The following is a 19306-nucleotide window of genomic DNA, read 5'->3' on the forward strand; positions in this document are numbered from 1 at the left end:
AATCCATTGCACATTAGCATTTTGCTGTCCTCCCTCAGAACTGTGGGTAGATTGTTTTAACTTCATTCCAGCACAGCAGAAAGCAAGTTAAAATCCACCAAGGATGCTCTGGAGGGTCATTGGACTCTGGTTATAAATTCACAGATCAGGGTGCATAACGGCTGACTGGATTCCTGCTGACTCCTTGGACGGTGTCTGTGCTCCAGAGTTTTGGATGGGGTTGCTCTAGAGTAGGTTTGTGGCTGCGCCTCTCCGCTGTGAGGCCTCGGGCTGCTCCCAGGCGAGAGGCAAGCTGAGGGAAGGTGAGGCTTTTACTGAACGCCCGCTGCACCACACAGCCCAGTCTTTCACACGGTGTTCATTTACATCGACGATCCCAGCTCCAAGCACAGCCGAGCGCCCACCCAGAACCAAATCTGCCAGGGCGCGGCAGAACACAGAGGACATTGGCACCTCTCGGTGCATCGGCAGCGGGAGGCACAGGGTGCGCGAACAGGGCGAGGCTCCGCCCGACGCAGCGCACCTGCCAGCGCGTTTCGGGGGACGGGGCAAACGGGGATAGCAGGAATAACGGGGAAAACGGGGCTGGCGGGAGCGCGGCCGCGCCAGCGGGCCATGTAAGGCAGCGCCGGCCGCGCAGTCCCTCAGCCGCCCCGCGAGGCCGGGCGCGGCCCCGGCCGGCCGGCGCGCGCCGCCTATGGGCGCTCGCGGCGGGCGGGCGGCGCCGCGCGCCCGCCAATGCCCGCGCGGGGGGGGCGGTGCCCTGCAACGGCCGCGCCGGCTGCGGACACCCGCGGCTGCCGCCAAGCGCGCCGCACGGAGCCCGGCCAGCGGCGCCAGAACTGCAGGCCTCCGGAGCCGGCGGTGAGTGTGCGGGTGCCGCTCCTGGGCTGGCCGAGCACCGCTCCGCCGGGGGTGGGGGGGTGGGGTGCGTGTCGTGTGCTGTGCGCCGTGCCCGCTCCCTCTTTCCCATCGCGTCGCTAATCGATCGCAGCTCGGCTGCTGATAGCGCGAGGGAGGGGGCGGTGGAGGCGTCTGCCGGGGGTCTGGCGGCTCCGGTGCCTCCCTCCCGGTACCAGCCCCCACCGGAGGGGCTCCCGAGCCCAACCCGGCGCGGCCGCCGCCGTCGTTATGTAACGCCCGCGGGGGGCTGCGGGCGGCGGCGCCGCGTACCTCCTTGGGATTCACCTCTGTGCTGTCCCCGCGATTGTTCTGCGCTCCCCTCCAGGAACCGGGGACCAGGAGCTGGCGGGGAGCGGGGCTTGGCGAGGAGGTGCGCGCCTTTCCCTGCCATGGGGATGAGCTCCGCCAGCCGCATCCCCCGATCGCCATCTAGGAGGTACGCGCGGCCGCAGCCAGCGTGCAACCCGGGCGGCTTCCCGGCTCCCGGCGGCAGCAGGTCCGTGGCTGGGCGATGCTGGAGGCTGGCTGCGGGCAGCCGGCGAGTCCCGCGCTGCGCCCGCGGGCGGCTCCCGGAGAAGCCGGGAAGGAGCCACCTTGCACGCACACGCCAAATGCTCCGCAGTCAACAACAAAGCTTCGACCGACGGCGACGCTGCTGTTGCTTCATGCGCTCGTTTAGAAGCACCGGACCGATGCGGAGAGACAATTTGCCGTTTCTTTTCTTTCTTTATTTTTTTTTCCTTGAAATCCCCAAGTGGTAGCTGGAGGGGCTTCGTCTTCAAGACTCGCTGCTGTATAGCGTCCTCCGCAAAACCGGCATCAGGTGTGGGAGACCATTTAGCGCCGGCGGAGTAATGCCCGTAGGTATACAGCCATGTACTCAGGGGTGGAAAACGAGGACGAGACAAAATCCTGTGTTTTTATCTGTAAACTCGGCTAGCTTGTTTGAAAATAAATACAGCCTCTCCGCTGCCAGATCACATTCGGTTGCAAATATTTCTCCAGTCCTGGGTAAAAGCTCTTGTACATAGGTGAAATTATTCCAAGGGGAAGTTGGATGTATGCTACAAGGTGCCGAATGCACATGTGAATAGCATCTTAAACACTGACAGCTTCAAATCATGTAGGAGATGCTGCTGACAACCCGTTTCCCTGTTAATGTTTTGCAGGCTCTACACAGGGCAGGTTTGGGAGGGGACAATTTATTTTTTTTGGTTTTACAGAGGGTTGCATAACCCCTCATGTTTATTGAAGAAAAGAAAGAGGAGGAGCAAACCAAAGCCCCAGCTTGAAATGAAACACATGATGTGAGACTGTCTTTTACTGAGCCGTCCTGCTGTTTTCTCTGCTAGCATCATTAAATAATATGCTTTAGGTAGGTTGGAAAGGGTTAGCATGACAGTAAAACATTAAGGTATGGATTTTTTTCCCCTCTAGTTTTTTAGGGTTAGCATGATAGTAAAACATTAAGGTATGGGTTTTTTTCCCCTATACACTTTCATAGTCTTAGGCTTAAAATAGCATCACTGTTTATCGAACCTATACAACATTTTTTTTAAATAGCAATGGCCATTTTTTTAATCCTTTAGTGATGAGCCACTTCTTTATGTTTTTAGAGACCCCTATCCCAGTTTGACCTTTCATCTCCCCAGTCCAAAATAAAATGGTATTTTGAATGCCTTTGTACATTTCTGGGTCACAGTTATATGCTTTTAAATAGTGCATCATTTGTAACTGCTGGAAGTGTATGTCCAATATTAAATTATAGTACAGTGTAATGCTTAGACAGCATACCATGCAAGGATCAAATTGCAGATAAAGTTCACATAGGAATCTCCTGCAATGCTTGCACTTGACCCTTGTAAATCTAAGAAAAGGTATTTATAAATGGAAATATACATCCAGCAAGTAGTTCTTTCTGTGTCATATTTAATCTGTGGCTTGACTGTGGTGATAAAACATGCAGCTGTGATTGTAGTGGTTTTAATATTTGGCATTTTTATATTAACTTGGTATTTGGTAGTGGTATTGGTATTTTTGGTAGAGCTATTTTTGCTTCTTGTATCTTGAGCTTAATTTGAAAAAATAAAACAAGGGTCTTTCAAAGAGTGAGGCAGTCGGTTATGTCAATTTATGTTAAGTATTCTCATTATAGATAAAAGCAATTAATTGTACTCAATATATCTCATAGCACCTCAGAGAATAAGCCATGCAATGTTTAACCTTGATAACTTGCTTTCAGGTGATAATCTAAAATACAAAATAAAATCAGATGGTTTTCTTGCTTTACACACTTTAATTATGTAAGTCTCCAGTGTGAGGATGTGACCATACTCACAAGCAGCTATCTCTCTCTATGTTTACATATTACTGTATATATTTCATATATTACAAGAACAGTCATTCTGTGGCATAGTCAGTCATTCAATGATGTAATGTCCTTTTTTATTTGCACATGCGTAGTGATTGTAGGCTTGGATAAATGGAATGGATTCTCTTCAGCAAGCAGCAAAGTTTGTTTTTGTCTCCCCCCTGAAACCCATTTTTATGCTGTGCCTAACTGAAATTAAATGCGGGTATATAATTTCCACACCTACTGTTTCTCTGCTGCACTGGCATGACTACTGTGGGCATAAGTACTTCTAGAAGTCTCTGCCAGTTAGTTGAAAGGAAATATTTTGCTTACTGTTTGTATTGCCATAGTGTCTGGAAGCTGTGGTTGGGGACCTTTACTAATGTGTTATGTCCAGTATAATGGAACAATAACTTGGGTATGGCCCCCTAAATATTCTGATCTAAAATAAAGAACATTTTCTTTCCAAAGAAAATAAAGAACTGTGAGTGGTGCAAAAGAGAAATCAAGCTGATGTTAAGAAGGATACATTGGTATGTGTGTGCCTTATTCAGCTGTGTACTTTCTCATTCTCATGTAAGAGTAATGGGAATTGTAGAACTTAATGTAAGACTGCCACTGTTCTCTGAGGGTTATCCTTGGGACACGAGAATGGCTTGGGTTTGGGGGATTTTGAAATGCATCTAACTTGACTAAATGCTGAAAACTAAGGTAAACAATCTACATCAACCTAATATGAAACATTTTCTCTTCAGACCATCTAATTTTTACAGTTTTTTTTAATCTATGGTAATATTTTAAAGTTTTGAAGTGGAGTTTTCATTTCAAATTCCAGTTGTACAGGAAAACAAATGTTTTTCCTGATTTCCCATTGTTTTCCCTTTTCCTGAGTGTTTTCTGTAAGCTGTTCTAGCTCTTTCTTCATCTCATCCCCCTCATGTGCCTAACCCCCCTCAGAAATACATAATAATAATAACTACACCTTCAGCCAGCTAAAAGACATTTCTGAGTGAATGCATCACTTTGCCCACCCCAAATTGCCCATACATGGAAGTATTGCAAGAATTTCCCATTCCATTGTAGGCTGTTTTTTGGGATACTTTGGAATAGTGATGAAAAGATCTGTACAGTGAAAGGATGTTACTGGTAAAATACCCTTATAAAAATATGGTCTTTAAGTACCCAGGGACTGTACATGTGTTACAGGACAAGTATGCATATCCTGCTCAGGTTTCAGGACACTCTTCCTGAGTGGGTGTTTATCTCAAGTGCTGACAGAGCAGAACAGACTGATTCTGTGCTACTCAGTTTTCTTGGCTCACAGTGGTATGTCCATCAAAACAGTTGGGAAGTTTTTCTTTGTTTTAGTTCTTATATGTGGTGGGTGGGCAATTCACTTTGCTGCTGCTGCTGCTAAGAGGGATTCTTAACTCTGTCAGGACTCTGAGGCAGCTGTGGAGAAGCTTAGGCTCTTACTCTTGCTAGTTGTCTTAAGGTTCCCTCTTTCTTTTCCTCCTGAAACTTCTCCTGCCTCGTAGTGTCCTGCATTTGTGGTATGAGTTTACCTTGTCCTGGATGGGAACCCAAGAGGTGGCAACCAAGAGTTTACAGCTCAAAGGTTCAATGCATTATACAGCTTATGAAATGATAAAAATGAATCTGCAGTGTTACTGTTTAAAATAATCAAGTTAATTTTTGCTCAGTTTGGCTAATCTCAGGAATATGCATCTGTGTCAGTGTTCATATATTGGGAGCATTTGACAAAATGAGCACAAAGAAACTTGAAATTAAAAAAATCAATGAGATAACAGTTTTTGCTTGAGTCTCTGAGGGTTGCAGTCCTAGTTCAAATTCTTAAATGGATCAATGCTAAGAAAATTCTTGCAGTAGTAGTGAAAATGCTAAAATATCTTGCTCACAATTTTTTTTTTCCATTGTTGATGACACTGTTTAATTTACAAACCTGTTTTGGCCTGTCTCTTCTGATTTGAGTATTGGAAGGAGTAGTACCCAAATATTTCATCTTAGAAGCATGTATAGATGTGAAAGAACTTACTGATTTAGCAAAGTAGTATTTCCCTTCTTATTTTGGACCAGGCTGTGGGTGGTTGCAAAAAATCTGTACTTAATGGTTAGTTTATTTTTGTGGATTCAGACAAAAGTGAAGTAGCAGATTTTAAGAACATAAGGGATCTTTAGACAGTCTAACTTGATTCATGTATTGGTTATATTGAGTTAGTTATCCAAGAGCAATAACCTAGATATGGTAAAAGTCTGTCTTTCAGAGATATGTGACTAAATAGATCTTCTGTATTAAAGGCAGTCTAATGTGTGGACATGAGGATCTGAAGTATTTGCAGCTGTTCTTGGGAGTTACCTTCAGTCCCTGATGTGGTTGATTGTCTCTTCATAAAGAAGTCATATTTCTAATTTGCACTGACGTAGCCTGAATTTTCAACTGTTGAGTTTTTTGATATCTTTGGTAGTAAAGAGCCATTTAGTAGGTGATTCATTTTCTCTGCAGGGGTATTTGGATCTCTCAAGAATTCCACCAATGTAATTTGTAAAGTATCTTATGGTAAAACATCGTCTCATGATTTTGCATCTCTTGTATCATCTTCCTTTCTTTGATCAGAGGTGCTTTGTGACTACTAAGTCTTACAGTGCTTTCCAGTCTTTGTCAGCTCAGTTTTTTCTTAGATTTAATTCTGTCCCTGTCAATAGTTGATTCTCTAGATACTTTTACTTATGGGTGCTACTCAAAGTCCCCCATCTTAATGGAGTTTGAAGTGATCTTTCTGTACAATCTTTGATCCACTTTCATGGAGTGGATCTTCATTACTCATGGCTTTTCCAGAAATATTTTGTATGGGTTCTGTGGAAGTTCCAAGTAAAGTCTGGTCTGGGTGGATGTGGTGGGAGGATACAATGTACAGTGTATGAAGAAGTGAGGCGAAGCAAGCTCTACAATTGTAGTGGAACCTGTATTCAGCTAATCCTAAAGTGATGACAGGCCTAGCATGTTATTTGGAGCTGTAAATTAATTGTATGACTACTGTGGAGAGCAGCTGTTGTCTTCCACTCTTTCCAGATCTGTGATTTGAAGTCTTTTTTTGATACATACAAAATATGAAAAAATACCTCATCTAAACACTTGAGTCTCCTCTTTTGTTGTTCTTTAATTGGTGTCATTCAGTTTCTCCTGTGAAGGCAGTTCTAGACACTGGCTTGTATCCTTGCTTGTGTATGAAACTGCAGAATGTTTGTGTCCAGATTAGTCATCTACCAGTGACAGCAGCCTGGCAGAGCTTAGGATGAGTACTTAGAAAGTGGAACTCTCAAATGGAGTAGTGGCATAATGAAAAAAAAGCATAATAAGAGTTTACCAGTACATGTCTATGTTGTGGATGCCTTATTTATGCTTTTACCTTCATAGTTAAAACCTTGTGTAAGTGACGTGGTGGTTTTACAGGATATTGTGGAGCTAGTTAAGAGTTAGCTAGATAGAGAATTTTTGTGTACTTTTAAGTGTTGTCAGGTGAACATGTTTTTTGAAAGAAATAAGTTGCAATGGATCTGTTACTGATAAAGGTTTGTGTGTCTGTGTACAAATGCTTAGTTTATATAAAGAGGTGATATTTATGAAGTGGTTCTTTGAAATGAAGGAGTGTAATTTACTAAGAACTAAACTTAGTTTTGTATCTCAAGCAACATTGTAGAAGTAAGTAGCTGAATAGCAATAGTTTTTAGAAATACAACAGTAACAATAATTTATCAGCAGTCAAAATAATCTCTTTGCTCGAAAATATGTTTCTAAGTTAGATCCTTCAATGGCATATGTGATGGCATATGTTCACAGTCTGAAATACTGTTTTGCTGAGGAGAAACATTGGACAGGTTAAGTAGGTACCTTTTCTGTTACTCTATGTGTGTCCTGCTGAAAGTCTAAATGTATCTGTATGATCTGGCCAGCCTTGCCCTTGTCCATAGTGCTAAATTCACATATATTGTTAAGAGAGCTTGAGGTTCAGCCATGCAGTTCCTCAGAAAGCCTGCAAAAGGATTTAATTTTCTTTAGGTAAAGATGGGTTTAACTTTAGATAGAGTTGTTAGCTTTGCTTGTTTTGCAGTGGTCTCTGCTCATTTGCCTTCTATGTTGTATGCTAGGGAATATGGGTGGCTGTCATTCACTTCAGCATCACATGTAGAGAAATATAACCAGAGCAGATCTCTGAAGAGAAATGCTTTAACTCTGGCTCCTGCAGGTAGCTGTGAAGGAAGCTTAAGGGAAGCTTTAAGAGCGGTTAAAGCATTGCTTTTTATTAGGAGGATGTTGCATTTCTCCTTCTGCTTGTCCTTCCCTAAGCCTGAATGTTTATGCAAAAATGTGGGAAAAAGATTCCATCTGCTGTGCATTGTCTCTGCTGTTTTTATTTGGCATAAATAATTACAGAGAGAAAATAAATGAGAATTCACTTTCATTGAAATTTTGTTAAGTTTTTATAACAAGGGGAAGATGGATCAAGTACTAAAATAAACCAGATACAGTCAGACAAATTCAAATGCCTTGCACAGTTCATAATTCATTATGCACTCAATTAACTCATAAAAATAACGCCTCCTGTGCTCGTTGAAAAGTTGCTTTCTTGTTTACTTGGATTGGCTAGAAGGTCTTAAGAAATTCTGGATGACAACTACTTGTGGTGCATTGGATGTGTTTTTCCAACAGTGCAGTAACAGATTCCGATGAAAATTGTGCCCTAAGCACTTGCATGCTTGCCAAAACTTGGTGGGCAGGAAAAATGAGCAGGAGAATGGAAGGTAAAAACAGGTAACACTGAACATATAAAACTAGTTGCCTGGGGTGTATGGTAGAAAGGATTAAGAAATGAGGGAGGTATCAGGGCTAAGACTGAGACCCTGAAGAGATAGTGCATTTTAGGTTGTAGGAGCCTGAGGAATTTACAGTGCAGACTTTGGTTGCTAGCTAGGTGATGGCCTTGATGCTCAGTGTAAACATAACTTTGTGTTGTCGTGTTGCGGGTATTACACCTGAGAAATAAGGCTAGCCTGGGCAAAGGTGAGTGTTACAGGAAAAAGGAGATGCTGGCAGTACCATTATTGCATTGCAGCTGGGCCATTGTGCTGTCGGATTCTGAAAATTCATCAGTCTTAGCAGTCAGAGGTCTGCTTGACTCTTAAATGATTTCTGCTGTTTAAAAGTGTGAATTGGAAGTTTTCCTTAATTCGCGCTAGACTTTTGACGTCATTTTAGCAAATTCTTGGTTGATAAGTATTGTAAAGCATGAACAGTTTTAAAATCCATTTCCTTTTCCATCACGCTAATCCTTTTCCATTAGCGTGAATGCATCTGAGGCTGTAATAATGTTGTAATATTCTAGTCTGTTGCTCTGTCTTAGACAGTTACACTCATATTTGTTTCCATGGCAGTTGATGTTGTGAGATGACTTCATTAAAACTGTTTTTTAACACTGTTTAAAACTTCCTGCAAATGAAAGCTATTAGAGGTAAGCTAGACAAAGCAGATGAAAAAGTACATGGTAAAGCACCAAAAAAAATAGGAATTTTGTATCCTGCTGATATGTGTATCAGTCTTGAACTGAGCCAAGGGAAATATAGGTTGGATATTAGGAAAAAGTTTTTCATGGAAAGAGTGATAAAGTACTGGAATGGTCTGCCCAGGGAGGTGGTGGAGTCACCATCCCTGGATGTGTTTAAGAAAAGACTGGATGTGGCACATGGTGCCATGGTTTAGTTGAGGTGTTAGGGCATGGGTTGGACTTGATGATCTTGAAGGTCTCTTCCAACCCAGTCATTCTGTGACATGTATGTGTGTGTATATTTTTTTTAATTTTTTTTAGTAAACAGTTTTTTTGATGTGAACTTCCTAAAAGGGTTTAATAGATTTGCAGCTAGTAAGAATGTATTTTTATTTCCTTTATCAAGTCAGAGAATGTTGGCTCTTAGAGTAGTCATTGCACTCATGTATCTGCTTTATGTGACCTTAATAATTAAAGTAGTGTAGAATATGGGTCCCGGGGTCCTCATGATGTTCTGAATACTGCAGAACAGAACAGACATGTTTCTTCATCCCTCTCCTTTCGTTTCTCTATCCATGCAATGGCAGTGATGATAATTTGCATTAAAAATACTAAGCTTTCTGCTGAGCAAATAAGCCATGAATTAGTTGTCAGGGATGGGGCAGTGAAGGTGCTGTGGTGAATTCTGACCTGTTAGGACATATGCATATTCAGAGTTGCATAAGCTTCTGAAATTGTTGGAAAAAATACTCTGGGACTTAGTAAGTCTTCCTTACTAAGAGGCAGATTACTTGTAAGAGCAATTCCCACAAATTTAAATCAAAGCTATACCATAATTCCTGCAGTTTCTTGACACTTGGAGAGGGTGTGAAAGAGTGTAAATTAATATAAGTCCTTCAGTAGAGTTGGCAGTTGGTTAGTACTGAGGCTTTGGGTATTCACACAGCTCTAGAAATTGACAACTGAAATTCACAGAAACATTCACTTCACATCTTTTATGGAAGAATCCAGGTTAATAAGTGACTTTATCTAGTGGAGGTCTTTCAGCTGTCTGTCTGCAGATGAATATATATTCTAGTCTCTGGCTAAAAAGAAGTTTGATGATATTAGAAAACTTTTTCTAATTGCTTAGGCACATGCTGAGAACACAGATCTGCACTTTCAGTCTATATAGCACAAGACAGTAATGAAGTCAGTGGCTGGCATCAGTTAACATGAGTTAGTTTGATCCCTGGCTTAATCTCCATATAATGTGCTGTATTATTTACCTATTGCAGAGTGAGGGAAGGGACAAGAACTGGTTTTTTGTGTTACTAAAGGACACAGACTATAGCAGTTCATAACGCAGTACCTAACTGTCTAAGTATTCTGTGGGTTTCTGAAACTCCATTTTTTTGGAGGATGGTTGTTCTTTCGCAAACCTCCAAAACTCTAGCATCTGCTTGTACCTCTTTCTTATCTGGCTGCTTTTGGTGATGTGGACCTGCTTGGTTGGAGCATGCAGTATTTGGAGAGGAGCATGCAGTATTGGTGGCTACTCCCACCTTCTTTCTGCTGACTCTGGAACTTGTTATTGTCTAATTTTATACATACTAGACCTTTTGGATGATGATGAAAGGCATTTCTTTGGTTAGCTGTAGTTGTTGAAGTCAGCATCTACACAGCTCATGCTTTTGAACAGTGGTTTAATTTTGTTTTACTGTATTTTATATTTGGTATTCAAGAGTAATCACTTTCTTTCATCTTTAACTTATCGTCTTACTGTGGCCCTGCCCCAACTTACTCATAATCTTTACTTCTAGCGGAATCTACCAAGCACCTTTTGATTCCTTTGTCCAGGGGAAAAGAATAAGGAAAACTCAGAACAGCATTTGATCTTGAATTTTTGTCAAATAGATTATTCTTTATTTCTGTTTGAGAGATCGTTTCTTTAACATGACATGATCTCCTTCCTTATCTCTAATCACTAAAAAAAATTAAAGGAGCTGGCCCCATTCAAAGTCTCATTTAATATCCTGTGTTGTGCAGTTCTTTACCTTCTAATTATGTTAACAAACACTTCACACTGTGTTGTTTGTAGAGTTAAGAAAGAAAAGTTTAAATTGAGACTAGATAATTTTTTCATCAATCCAGGTAGCTTTTTTTTGATATATTTCATGCTATTACATAGGATTTTAACAAGTAAACTGTAATTGTGATTCGACAAGGAGTGTCCATAATAATATTTGGCAACCACTGCAGAGCCCTGGTTTTAATCTCCCCTTGACTTTCTGCTTTAGATGGTGAGGATTTATTTGAAATTAGTTTGTTCTGCATACCAGATTTCACCATTCAAAACTAAAGCCTTTTCTGTCTGTTCTGCCTGATCCAGAACTACGCAAAAAACCCCAATACAAAGTTCATTTATTAATGAGTGAGAGAAGTTAGTATGGAACGATCTTTCTGAAGGCTAAATATGTTCGTGAGCATTTTTCCTATAGCAAGTTTATAAAGTTTAAATATATTAGCTACTGAAAGTAAGTAAAAAATTCTTTCAGTTGCTACACAGAATCACAGAATTTCTAGGTTGGAAGAGACCTTTAAGATCATCGACTCCAACCCATGTTCTAACACCTCATGGCGCCAAGTGCCACATCCAGTCTTTTTTTAAACACATCGAGGGATGGTGACTCCACTACCTCCCTGGGTAGATGATTCCAGTATTTGACCACTCTTTCTGTGAAAGACTTCCTCCTTAATTCTAGCCTGTATCTCCCTTGGCGCAGCTTGAGACTGTGTCCTCTTGTTCTGTCTGTTGTTGCCCGGAGAAAGAGACCGACTCCCAGCTCACCACAGTCACCCTTCAGGAAGCTGAAGAGAGTGATAAGGTCACCTCTGAGTCTCCTTTTCTCCAGGCTGAACAACCCCAGCTCCCTTAGTCGTTCTTCATACGGCTTGTGTTCCAAGCCCCTCACCAGCCTCGTTGCTCTCCTTTGGACACGCTCAAGCATCTCAACGTCCCTCCTAAACTGAGGGGCCCAGAACTGGACACAATACTCAAGGTGTGACCTCACCAGTGCTGAGTACAGGGGAAGAATAGCCTCCCTGGTCCTGCTGGCCACACTATTCCTGATACAGGCCAGGATGCCATTGGCCTTCTTGGCCACCAGGGCACACTGCTGGCTCATGTTCAGCCGACTGTCAACCAGCACGCCCAGGTCCCTTTCCTCCTGAGCACTGTCCAGCCACACCATCCCCAGCCTATAACGTTGCAGGGGGTTATTGTGGCCAAAGTGCAGGACTTGGCACTTGGACTTATTGAACTTCATCCCATTAGATTCTGCCCATCCATCCAACTGTTCCAAGTCCCTCTGCAAAGCCCTCCGTCCCTCTAACAGATCGACACACGCTCCCAGCTTAGTGTCATCTGCAAATTTGCTAATAAAAGGCTCTAAACCCTCATCCATGTCATCAATAAAAATATTAAACAGAACTGGCCCCAGCACATACCCCTGAGGGACACCACTGGTGACTGGCCGCCAGCTGGATGCAGCACCATTCACCACCACTCTCTGGGCCCGGCCATACAGCCAGTTCCTAACCCAACAAAGAGTGCTCCTGTCCAAGCCATGGGCTGCCAGCTTGTGTAGGAGTATGCTGTGGGAGACAGTGTCAAAGGCCTTGCTGAAATCCAAATAAACAACATCTACAGCCTTCCCTGTATCCACTAGGCGGGTTACCTGGTCATAAAAGGCGACCAGGTTGGTCAAACATGACCTACCCCTCCTAAACCCAAGCTGACTGGGTCTGATACCTTGGCCATCCTGTAAGTTCTGTGTGATGGCACTTAATATAAACTGTTCCATTATCTTGCCAGGTACTGAGGTCAGGCTGACTGGTCTATAATTACCAGGATCCTCCTTTGCACCCTTTTTGTGAATGGGCATCACGTTGGCCAGCTTTCAGTCATCTGGAACCTCACCAGTGAGCCAGGACTGATGGTAAATGATGGAGAGTGGCTTTGCAAGCTCATTTGCCAGCTCTCTCATTACCCTGGGGTGGATCCCATCTGGTCCCATAGATTTATGAACATCCAAGCATTTCAGTAGTTCTTTGACTGCCTCCTCTTGGATAATGGGGGGACCGTTCTGCTCCCTGACACCATCAACCATTCCAGGCGGGCAGGTGTCTTGAAGGCAAGTCATCTTCCCACTAAAAACTGAAGCAAAGTAGGCATTAAGCACTTCTGCCTTCTCCTCATCTGCAGATGCTAAGTTCCCTCCCTTGTCCAATAAAGAACAAAGGCTGGTCTTACCCTTCCTTCTAGCATTAAGGTATTTGTAAAAACATTTTTTATTATCCTTTACAGAAGTCACCATTCTAAGTTCAAAATGAGCTTTGGCCTCCCTAATTTTTTTTCTGCATGCTCAAGCAGCCTTCTTGAATACTTCCTTAGAGACCTGACCCTCCTTCCAACGCTGATACATCCTCTTTTTATTCCTAAGTACCTCCAAAACTTCCTTGCCCAGCCAGGCTGGACGTTTACTCCATTGACTGATCTTTTGGCACACAGGGACAGTTTGTTCCTGCTATTATATTAAAGACTGTATAAGATAATAAAGCATGATTCTGCTGTGCTGTGCAAAGTTGATTCATGGTTATACACAACAAAGCATAATTGGCCAGCAAGGCACTGACACTGGCTAAGGAAAGATTTTGTTCAGGAGATACTTAAAAATGTAGGCACGTGGTTATATTTTCCAATGTCAGATGAGACAGAGTGATGCAGATGTTTTCTTGTTTATAGCTTGTCAACTGTGCTATTATTGTATCTCTTAAAGATACTCACTATGAGTATAGCTTCTTAAGAGAATTGCTAAGAGCAAGCAGGAGCTATCCCTGAAAATTTCCTGGAAAGTTTATTTGCCACAAGATAAAATTACAAACTGTTGCAAACCATATATACCTTACCATTGCAAATTTCCACCTTTTCATGTCCTGTTTCTTGCATACAAAGGTAAATTTGGTTTTTAATATCCTACACAGACATGGTTTTTGCTGATCTGTACTCTCTTTCTCTAGCCAGTTAGTATTAGCTTGGAAAATTTCTGGCTCTGTATTTCAGCTCCAGTTGATTTCAAATGCTACAAGCTTGGAAGAGACTTCTGCTTTTGGAAGTCAAGCTTCCTTGAATATAGAGGTACATCATAGATCTTCATGATCTGATTTTTAATGAAATACTCTGTTGTATGCGTTATGTCAATAGTATTTTTTTTTTTTTTTATATTTTACTACTGTTTTGGTGACAAAAGAATATAGCCTGATGAAGCAGAAGATTTGATCTAGACACATTTTGGTAAAAGTATGTGTGTCTTAATGTGTGTAGTAGCTTTCAATTTACTGTGCATGTTTTTTGTTTTAGTGTTTCAGTGTTGGGATGCTTTCAGATAAGGTTTTTGAGGTAAAATTCCTCTTTGGACAGTAGGCACAATGCAAAGGAAATAGAAATGGGAATTGGTTACTTTTTAAACGTTTTTATGAACTTGACATTTTCAAACTCTTTTTCCCCCTCTGTTCTTCACATTTATTTCATAGGTGCACATACAACTCTCAGGCTACAGTTAGTAAATTTTTGTCATAATAATTTTAATTTAGCATTTTGGTTTGTTGGCCAAAACTTGTGCTGTCTGTGTAAACAAAACAGAAGGATCCCCCGGCTTAAGATATAGCAAGGGATTTAAGCATTTAGGTGTTTTCAAAAAAGGCAGTAGGGCTTTGGCCATGCTATGTTTGCTCAAGTGTGAAGGACAGAGGTCCTTTTAGTATGTTTCTAATTAAAAGATTCTTTCTAATCAAAAGCTTCAACAATAACTGCTGCATAGCAAGTAGCAATGGTTACAGTGTGCAGGGAAGGGTATGTCATCATTGTTTGAGCGTCAGAGTTTAAACAATATAGGAAGAGATAGAATTTTAGAACCCTTTCCCTTGCTGAGGCATTTGTACTGATGTACAGTATATAAATCAAAAGAACTTCCTATCTGATAAAAAATAAAACCTTAACTAGAAGTACCTACCCATCTCTGTATATGTTAATCACATCTCACATACAGCTGCGGCTTTAGAAGAAAGGCTGGGTAAGTATGATGGGCTTTCCAGCCCTTATCTAGCATTTGCCAGATTTCTGATACTTTAACCATCTCTTTATAGGTTAAAAATTTGTAGCAGTGCCACCAACGTGATGGTGGTGACAGTCTGTGTGCAGCTTGTTGGGGCAGGCAGGCAGTGTGCCCTGTGCCTAGCTTCTTAGTCCCTAGTTTAGTGCCTCTTACTTCTGCCATGCCAAGAGTACATGGGCAGAAGATGTTTCTGGTGCTTCCGGGTGTGTTTTTTTTGTGAAGACACCTAAAAATAGTATTCTATTGCACAGTTTAAGGTTTCATGTAAAAAACAAACCTATACTATATGTACTTGGAGTAGTCTCAAAGTTCTTGTCTGAAGTAATGACATCCCTTCTCAGTATGCCTCCATCATGGATGTGTTCATTCCAAATGAATTCCACAGCTACAGTTCTTTGGGCATAAACTTGAGAAATAAATGGTCTGGATAACAGGAGAGACTTGTCTTGTACTTGTTAGCCCTTACATAATGTAACATAAGGGTTCTAACATTAATATTTTTGTTGCATTTCAAAAATACGTAATTTTTCAGTAAAAATAAAATTAAAAGTTGAAGTCCAGAAAATAAAGGGATGTCTATTTTTCCTTCAGAAATAGAAGTACAAGTAATGCCTACAATGTAAAGGGCATACTTCTATTCAAATCAACAGAGTGACTGTGATGATTGCCATTTAAGAAAAAAAAAAAGGAGCAAATACTAAGTATTCTTTTGGTGGCTGATGTAATGATGGTGCAACTGGTTTTGTGTCCCTAGTTTCTTTCTGTACCTTTCCTTTTTTGTACTGTACTAGAATTTTTTTTCCCAGATGGGCAGAGAGTTTTACAGTTCTCTGTTTAGACTGATGTTTGATGGTGGAGGGGAGTGAGTTCTTTCTAACTTTATAGACCATCTATTCTTCATATGGTCTTCATATGTTGTGACATGAACTCTAGCGTGTAGATTGACAGAAAGTAATCTAGTGCAAATTAATACATTACGTTTACCCTCCTTTTCCTTGTAGCACAATGGCTGAAAAATCGGCAAAACCAGCAAAACGGTTATCCTCAGACTCAAACTCTCATGAGGGAGCTGCAGCAGGAGAAATAAGTGCTCTGGAAGAGGCCTTTAGAAAATTTGCTGTCCATGGTGATACAAGAGCCACAGGAAAAGAAATGCATGGGAAGAACTGGTCAAAGCTATGTAAGGATTGCAATATCATAGATGGGAAGAATGTGACAACCACAGATGTTGACATCGTCTTCAGTAAAATCAAGTAAGTTCATTTCAGCCATAATTTCATTATCTTCTCTCTCCCCACCCTCCCCCCCATGTTAGTTAGAAACCATCTAAATTTACCTTCTGTTGCTTCTGATGTTGTGAGACACTGTTTGACAAAATCAATCTCTTTCTTGTTCCTTTAAAAAATTTTCTTGTTTTGTCTGAAGATACAGCTTTCAGCTTCTGACCTACTATATTAAATTGACTTCAATTTCACAGCTGTTGTATTATTCAAAGACCATGATGTGATCAGAATAAATGTAGGCTATTCCAATAAACTGGTCTGCAGTAAGTGCTGTCACTATTTCTTGAAAGATATCTGAATGAAATCAGGATGTCAGGATGATCTTGCCAAAGCTTGGCCTCAGAAGACAGAGGGTAAGGTGGGATATGTACTAAAAGTCAGTATTCTAACAGCAGTCATGATGTCCAGCACAACACCAGCTCAAGTTTGAAGTGTAGGGCCATGCCAGACTTAGGGTGACCCTTGGCTATGATGAATTAGGATTGTCTTGTCATCTGATCTTATTTTTGTGACTGGAGCTTTAGTGAAACTTTCTCCCCAGTTGAAAATCTAGGCGGGCTTAGTCAGAAACTTGTCGAACCTAAGAGAAGATATTAAAGGAAATATGTTAACAAGGGATTAATCTGTTATGGCATGTTCTGTATGAAGTCCCAAATAATTCTTTTGGTTTTGCTTTATGTATAGAATTGAATTATTTTTACCTTTCATATTCCCCTGGCATCTGATATGATAATCTTCTCTTTTCTGCTTTTTATTACCACACTGTTTAAATTGTCTCACATATCATTGTGTTGAGGGATATACTTTTTAAATAGGTCTCTTAATTGTACTTGTAGCCTGTAGGAACACTTATTTGGCTTATGCACTCAAATGTTGTGGTGTAATGCTGGGAAAACATGCAAACTGCATTGCTTACAAGGTAGCTGGAAAATCTTGCTACAAGCACTGACCATTTAGACTGCATCAAACTGGAGAAAGGCAGAGAAGAAAAGACCTTTAATCTTGAAAGTTGTCCGTTGTGGTGGTTTGACAGGAAATATGTTTTCTGGGATGCTGTGGTCAGGCCAATGTAAGTTCAGATTTTAATATTGGCACCTAATGTGGCCATTGGGACATTGGATCTGCCTCTGAGAACACGGGGCTAAAAGCAGGGCTTGCGCCCTGGGAGGTTCTCTTCGGTTTCCAGCGGGAAAGAGTTTGGGTCTCTCCCCCTGCCCAGCTGCTGGCTGGACGGGGGGGAAGGGGAAAAGCCATGTGGCCAGGAGAGGTAGGCCTGAGCCCGGGGGCGGAAGGGTGGAAGAGAGAGAGAAACCGGGAGCCATCAGGCGCCTCCCCCCGGGAGACAGAGAGAGAGAGAGAGCTGGTGCCTGAGACTGTTACCTTGAAACTTGGTAAACATGTGCCTGTGCCAGCAGCAGGGCTGTGAAGGAGAGAAGGGGGGCGGGGGTGCAGCCAGCCGCTTGTAGGAGCTCTTAACCGCTTTTCAGACAATGAAAACTTTACAGAACATTAACCTTTCCTAGAAGAGAGATAGAGTGGAAGATGAAGGAAATGGGCAAGTGTGAGAGAGGTCTGGGCAAGTGAGAGATGTTGGAAGAATAGAGAAGAATCTTAGTGGGAAGAGATGATGGAGTGGCTTTTGTTGGACTCTTTTTGTATAGCCATGGACAGAACCATGTTCCTTGTGATACAGGGACTACATTCTAGGGGGAGGCAATGCCTCAGGACCAAGAGGGTTCGGTGTGGGTACCCCTTGGCCCCAGGGGGTGAAAAATATGGGGGGGGGCAGGGGTCCCAAAGTTGAGACTGTGCCTTTTTGCAGTGGGAAGAAGCATCCTTAAAAGTCGACCCTAGAAGCAGCTCTGTTCGGTGTTCAGTGGTGAAGCGCTGGACATGAAAGGAAGAGGTCACCATTGGCACAAGAAGGACTCCTTGTCCTCTTGATGAACTGAGGATTGAGTATTCTGAAGGGTGGTGCCGGACTGAGAGTCGATGATTTGGGGGATGTATTGTATTGGGAATTTGGTGGGGATGGAGGAGGAGATGTATTTGTGAAGTTTTCATTTTCCTTGTGTGTTACTTTTTTTTCCCTTTCCCTTGTAGTTTAGTTAATAAATTTATTTTTTTTTTCCCTAAGTGGGAGCCGGTTTTGCTTATTCCTGGTCACATCTCAAAGCAGAAACCAGGGAGAGAGTATTCTCATGGAGGCACTGGCATTGTGCCAGTGTCAAACCATGACATTTGTGTAACATATATAGTTAGAATAACCTTATTTATTTGATTGATTTCTTTCTTTGTTCCTTTTCTCCTTGGGGTTCTTACCTAGATAACTGTAAACACTACATATGCACACTCCCACCCTCTTGTCCTTGTATCAATCCCTACTTGAATGGAGTTAGGTATACCATCAGAGAGCTGGCTTATTTGAAATGGATGTTTAGGTTGTAGGGTTTTGTTTCTTTTTTGATCTATGATATTTTCAATTTTTTTTTTTTACTTTCATCAGCTTAGAATTTTGTTGTTTTATTTCCTGTAGATAAATATAATCTTATTGCTGCTTTCTCATATCAGTTTCTGGGCTCTTTAGTGACAGGATAACCCCGTGATATGGCATAAACAGATGTGCAGCATTAGCAGATATAAAGAAGTATCAGGTTTGGTGACTGGGGCAGAAGGAATCCCGTCCTGTTGCACAGGAGTGAGTTGTAAGGTGGCAGGTACCTGAGCCTCCTGGGAAATGTTAGCAAATCCCCTTGCTGCTGTTGAATGCTCCCACCTCAGCTTGAAGGTTTTTGTCTTTGGCTCTTGAGGGGGAGGGTTAGCTCAGCAGTTTCTCAGACCTTGCTCCTGTGACCGCTGTTAAGTGTTGTCATTTCTCTTGGAAGAGGCATACCATCTTTTCCTCTATCCAGTTGTCCTGGTTTAACCTCAGCCAGTGGCCAAGCCCCATGCAGCTGCTTGCTTACTCCCCCAACAGCAGCACTGGGGAGACAATTTAGAGTAAAAGCTGGAAAACTCATAGATGAGATAAAGACAGTTTATAGGAAAAGC

The 19306-nt window shown here is 42.1% G+C and overlaps 1 protein-coding gene across 1 annotated transcript in view; it reads left to right on the forward strand.

Moving 5' to 3' along the window:
* The first annotated feature begins 760 nt into the window (after positions 1-760).
* TPPP (tubulin polymerization promoting protein) overlaps positions 761-19306 on the forward strand; it is a 67093-nt gene continuing 48547 nt past the window's right edge. The window contains exons 1-2 of the mRNA XM_066557464.1: positions 761-864; positions 15974-16225. Of these exons, the coding sequence (XP_066413561.1) occupies positions 15978-16225 (248 nt within the window). The 5' untranslated portion in view covers positions 761-864; positions 15974-15977. The remainder of the gene's footprint in view (positions 865-15973; positions 16226-19306) is intronic.

This window comes from Molothrus aeneus, chromosome 1 (assembly GCF_037042795.1).
Source record: "Molothrus aeneus isolate 106 chromosome 1, BPBGC_Maene_1.0, whole genome shotgun sequence".
Taxonomy (NCBI): Eukaryota; Metazoa; Chordata; class Aves; order Passeriformes; family Icteridae; genus Molothrus; species Molothrus aeneus.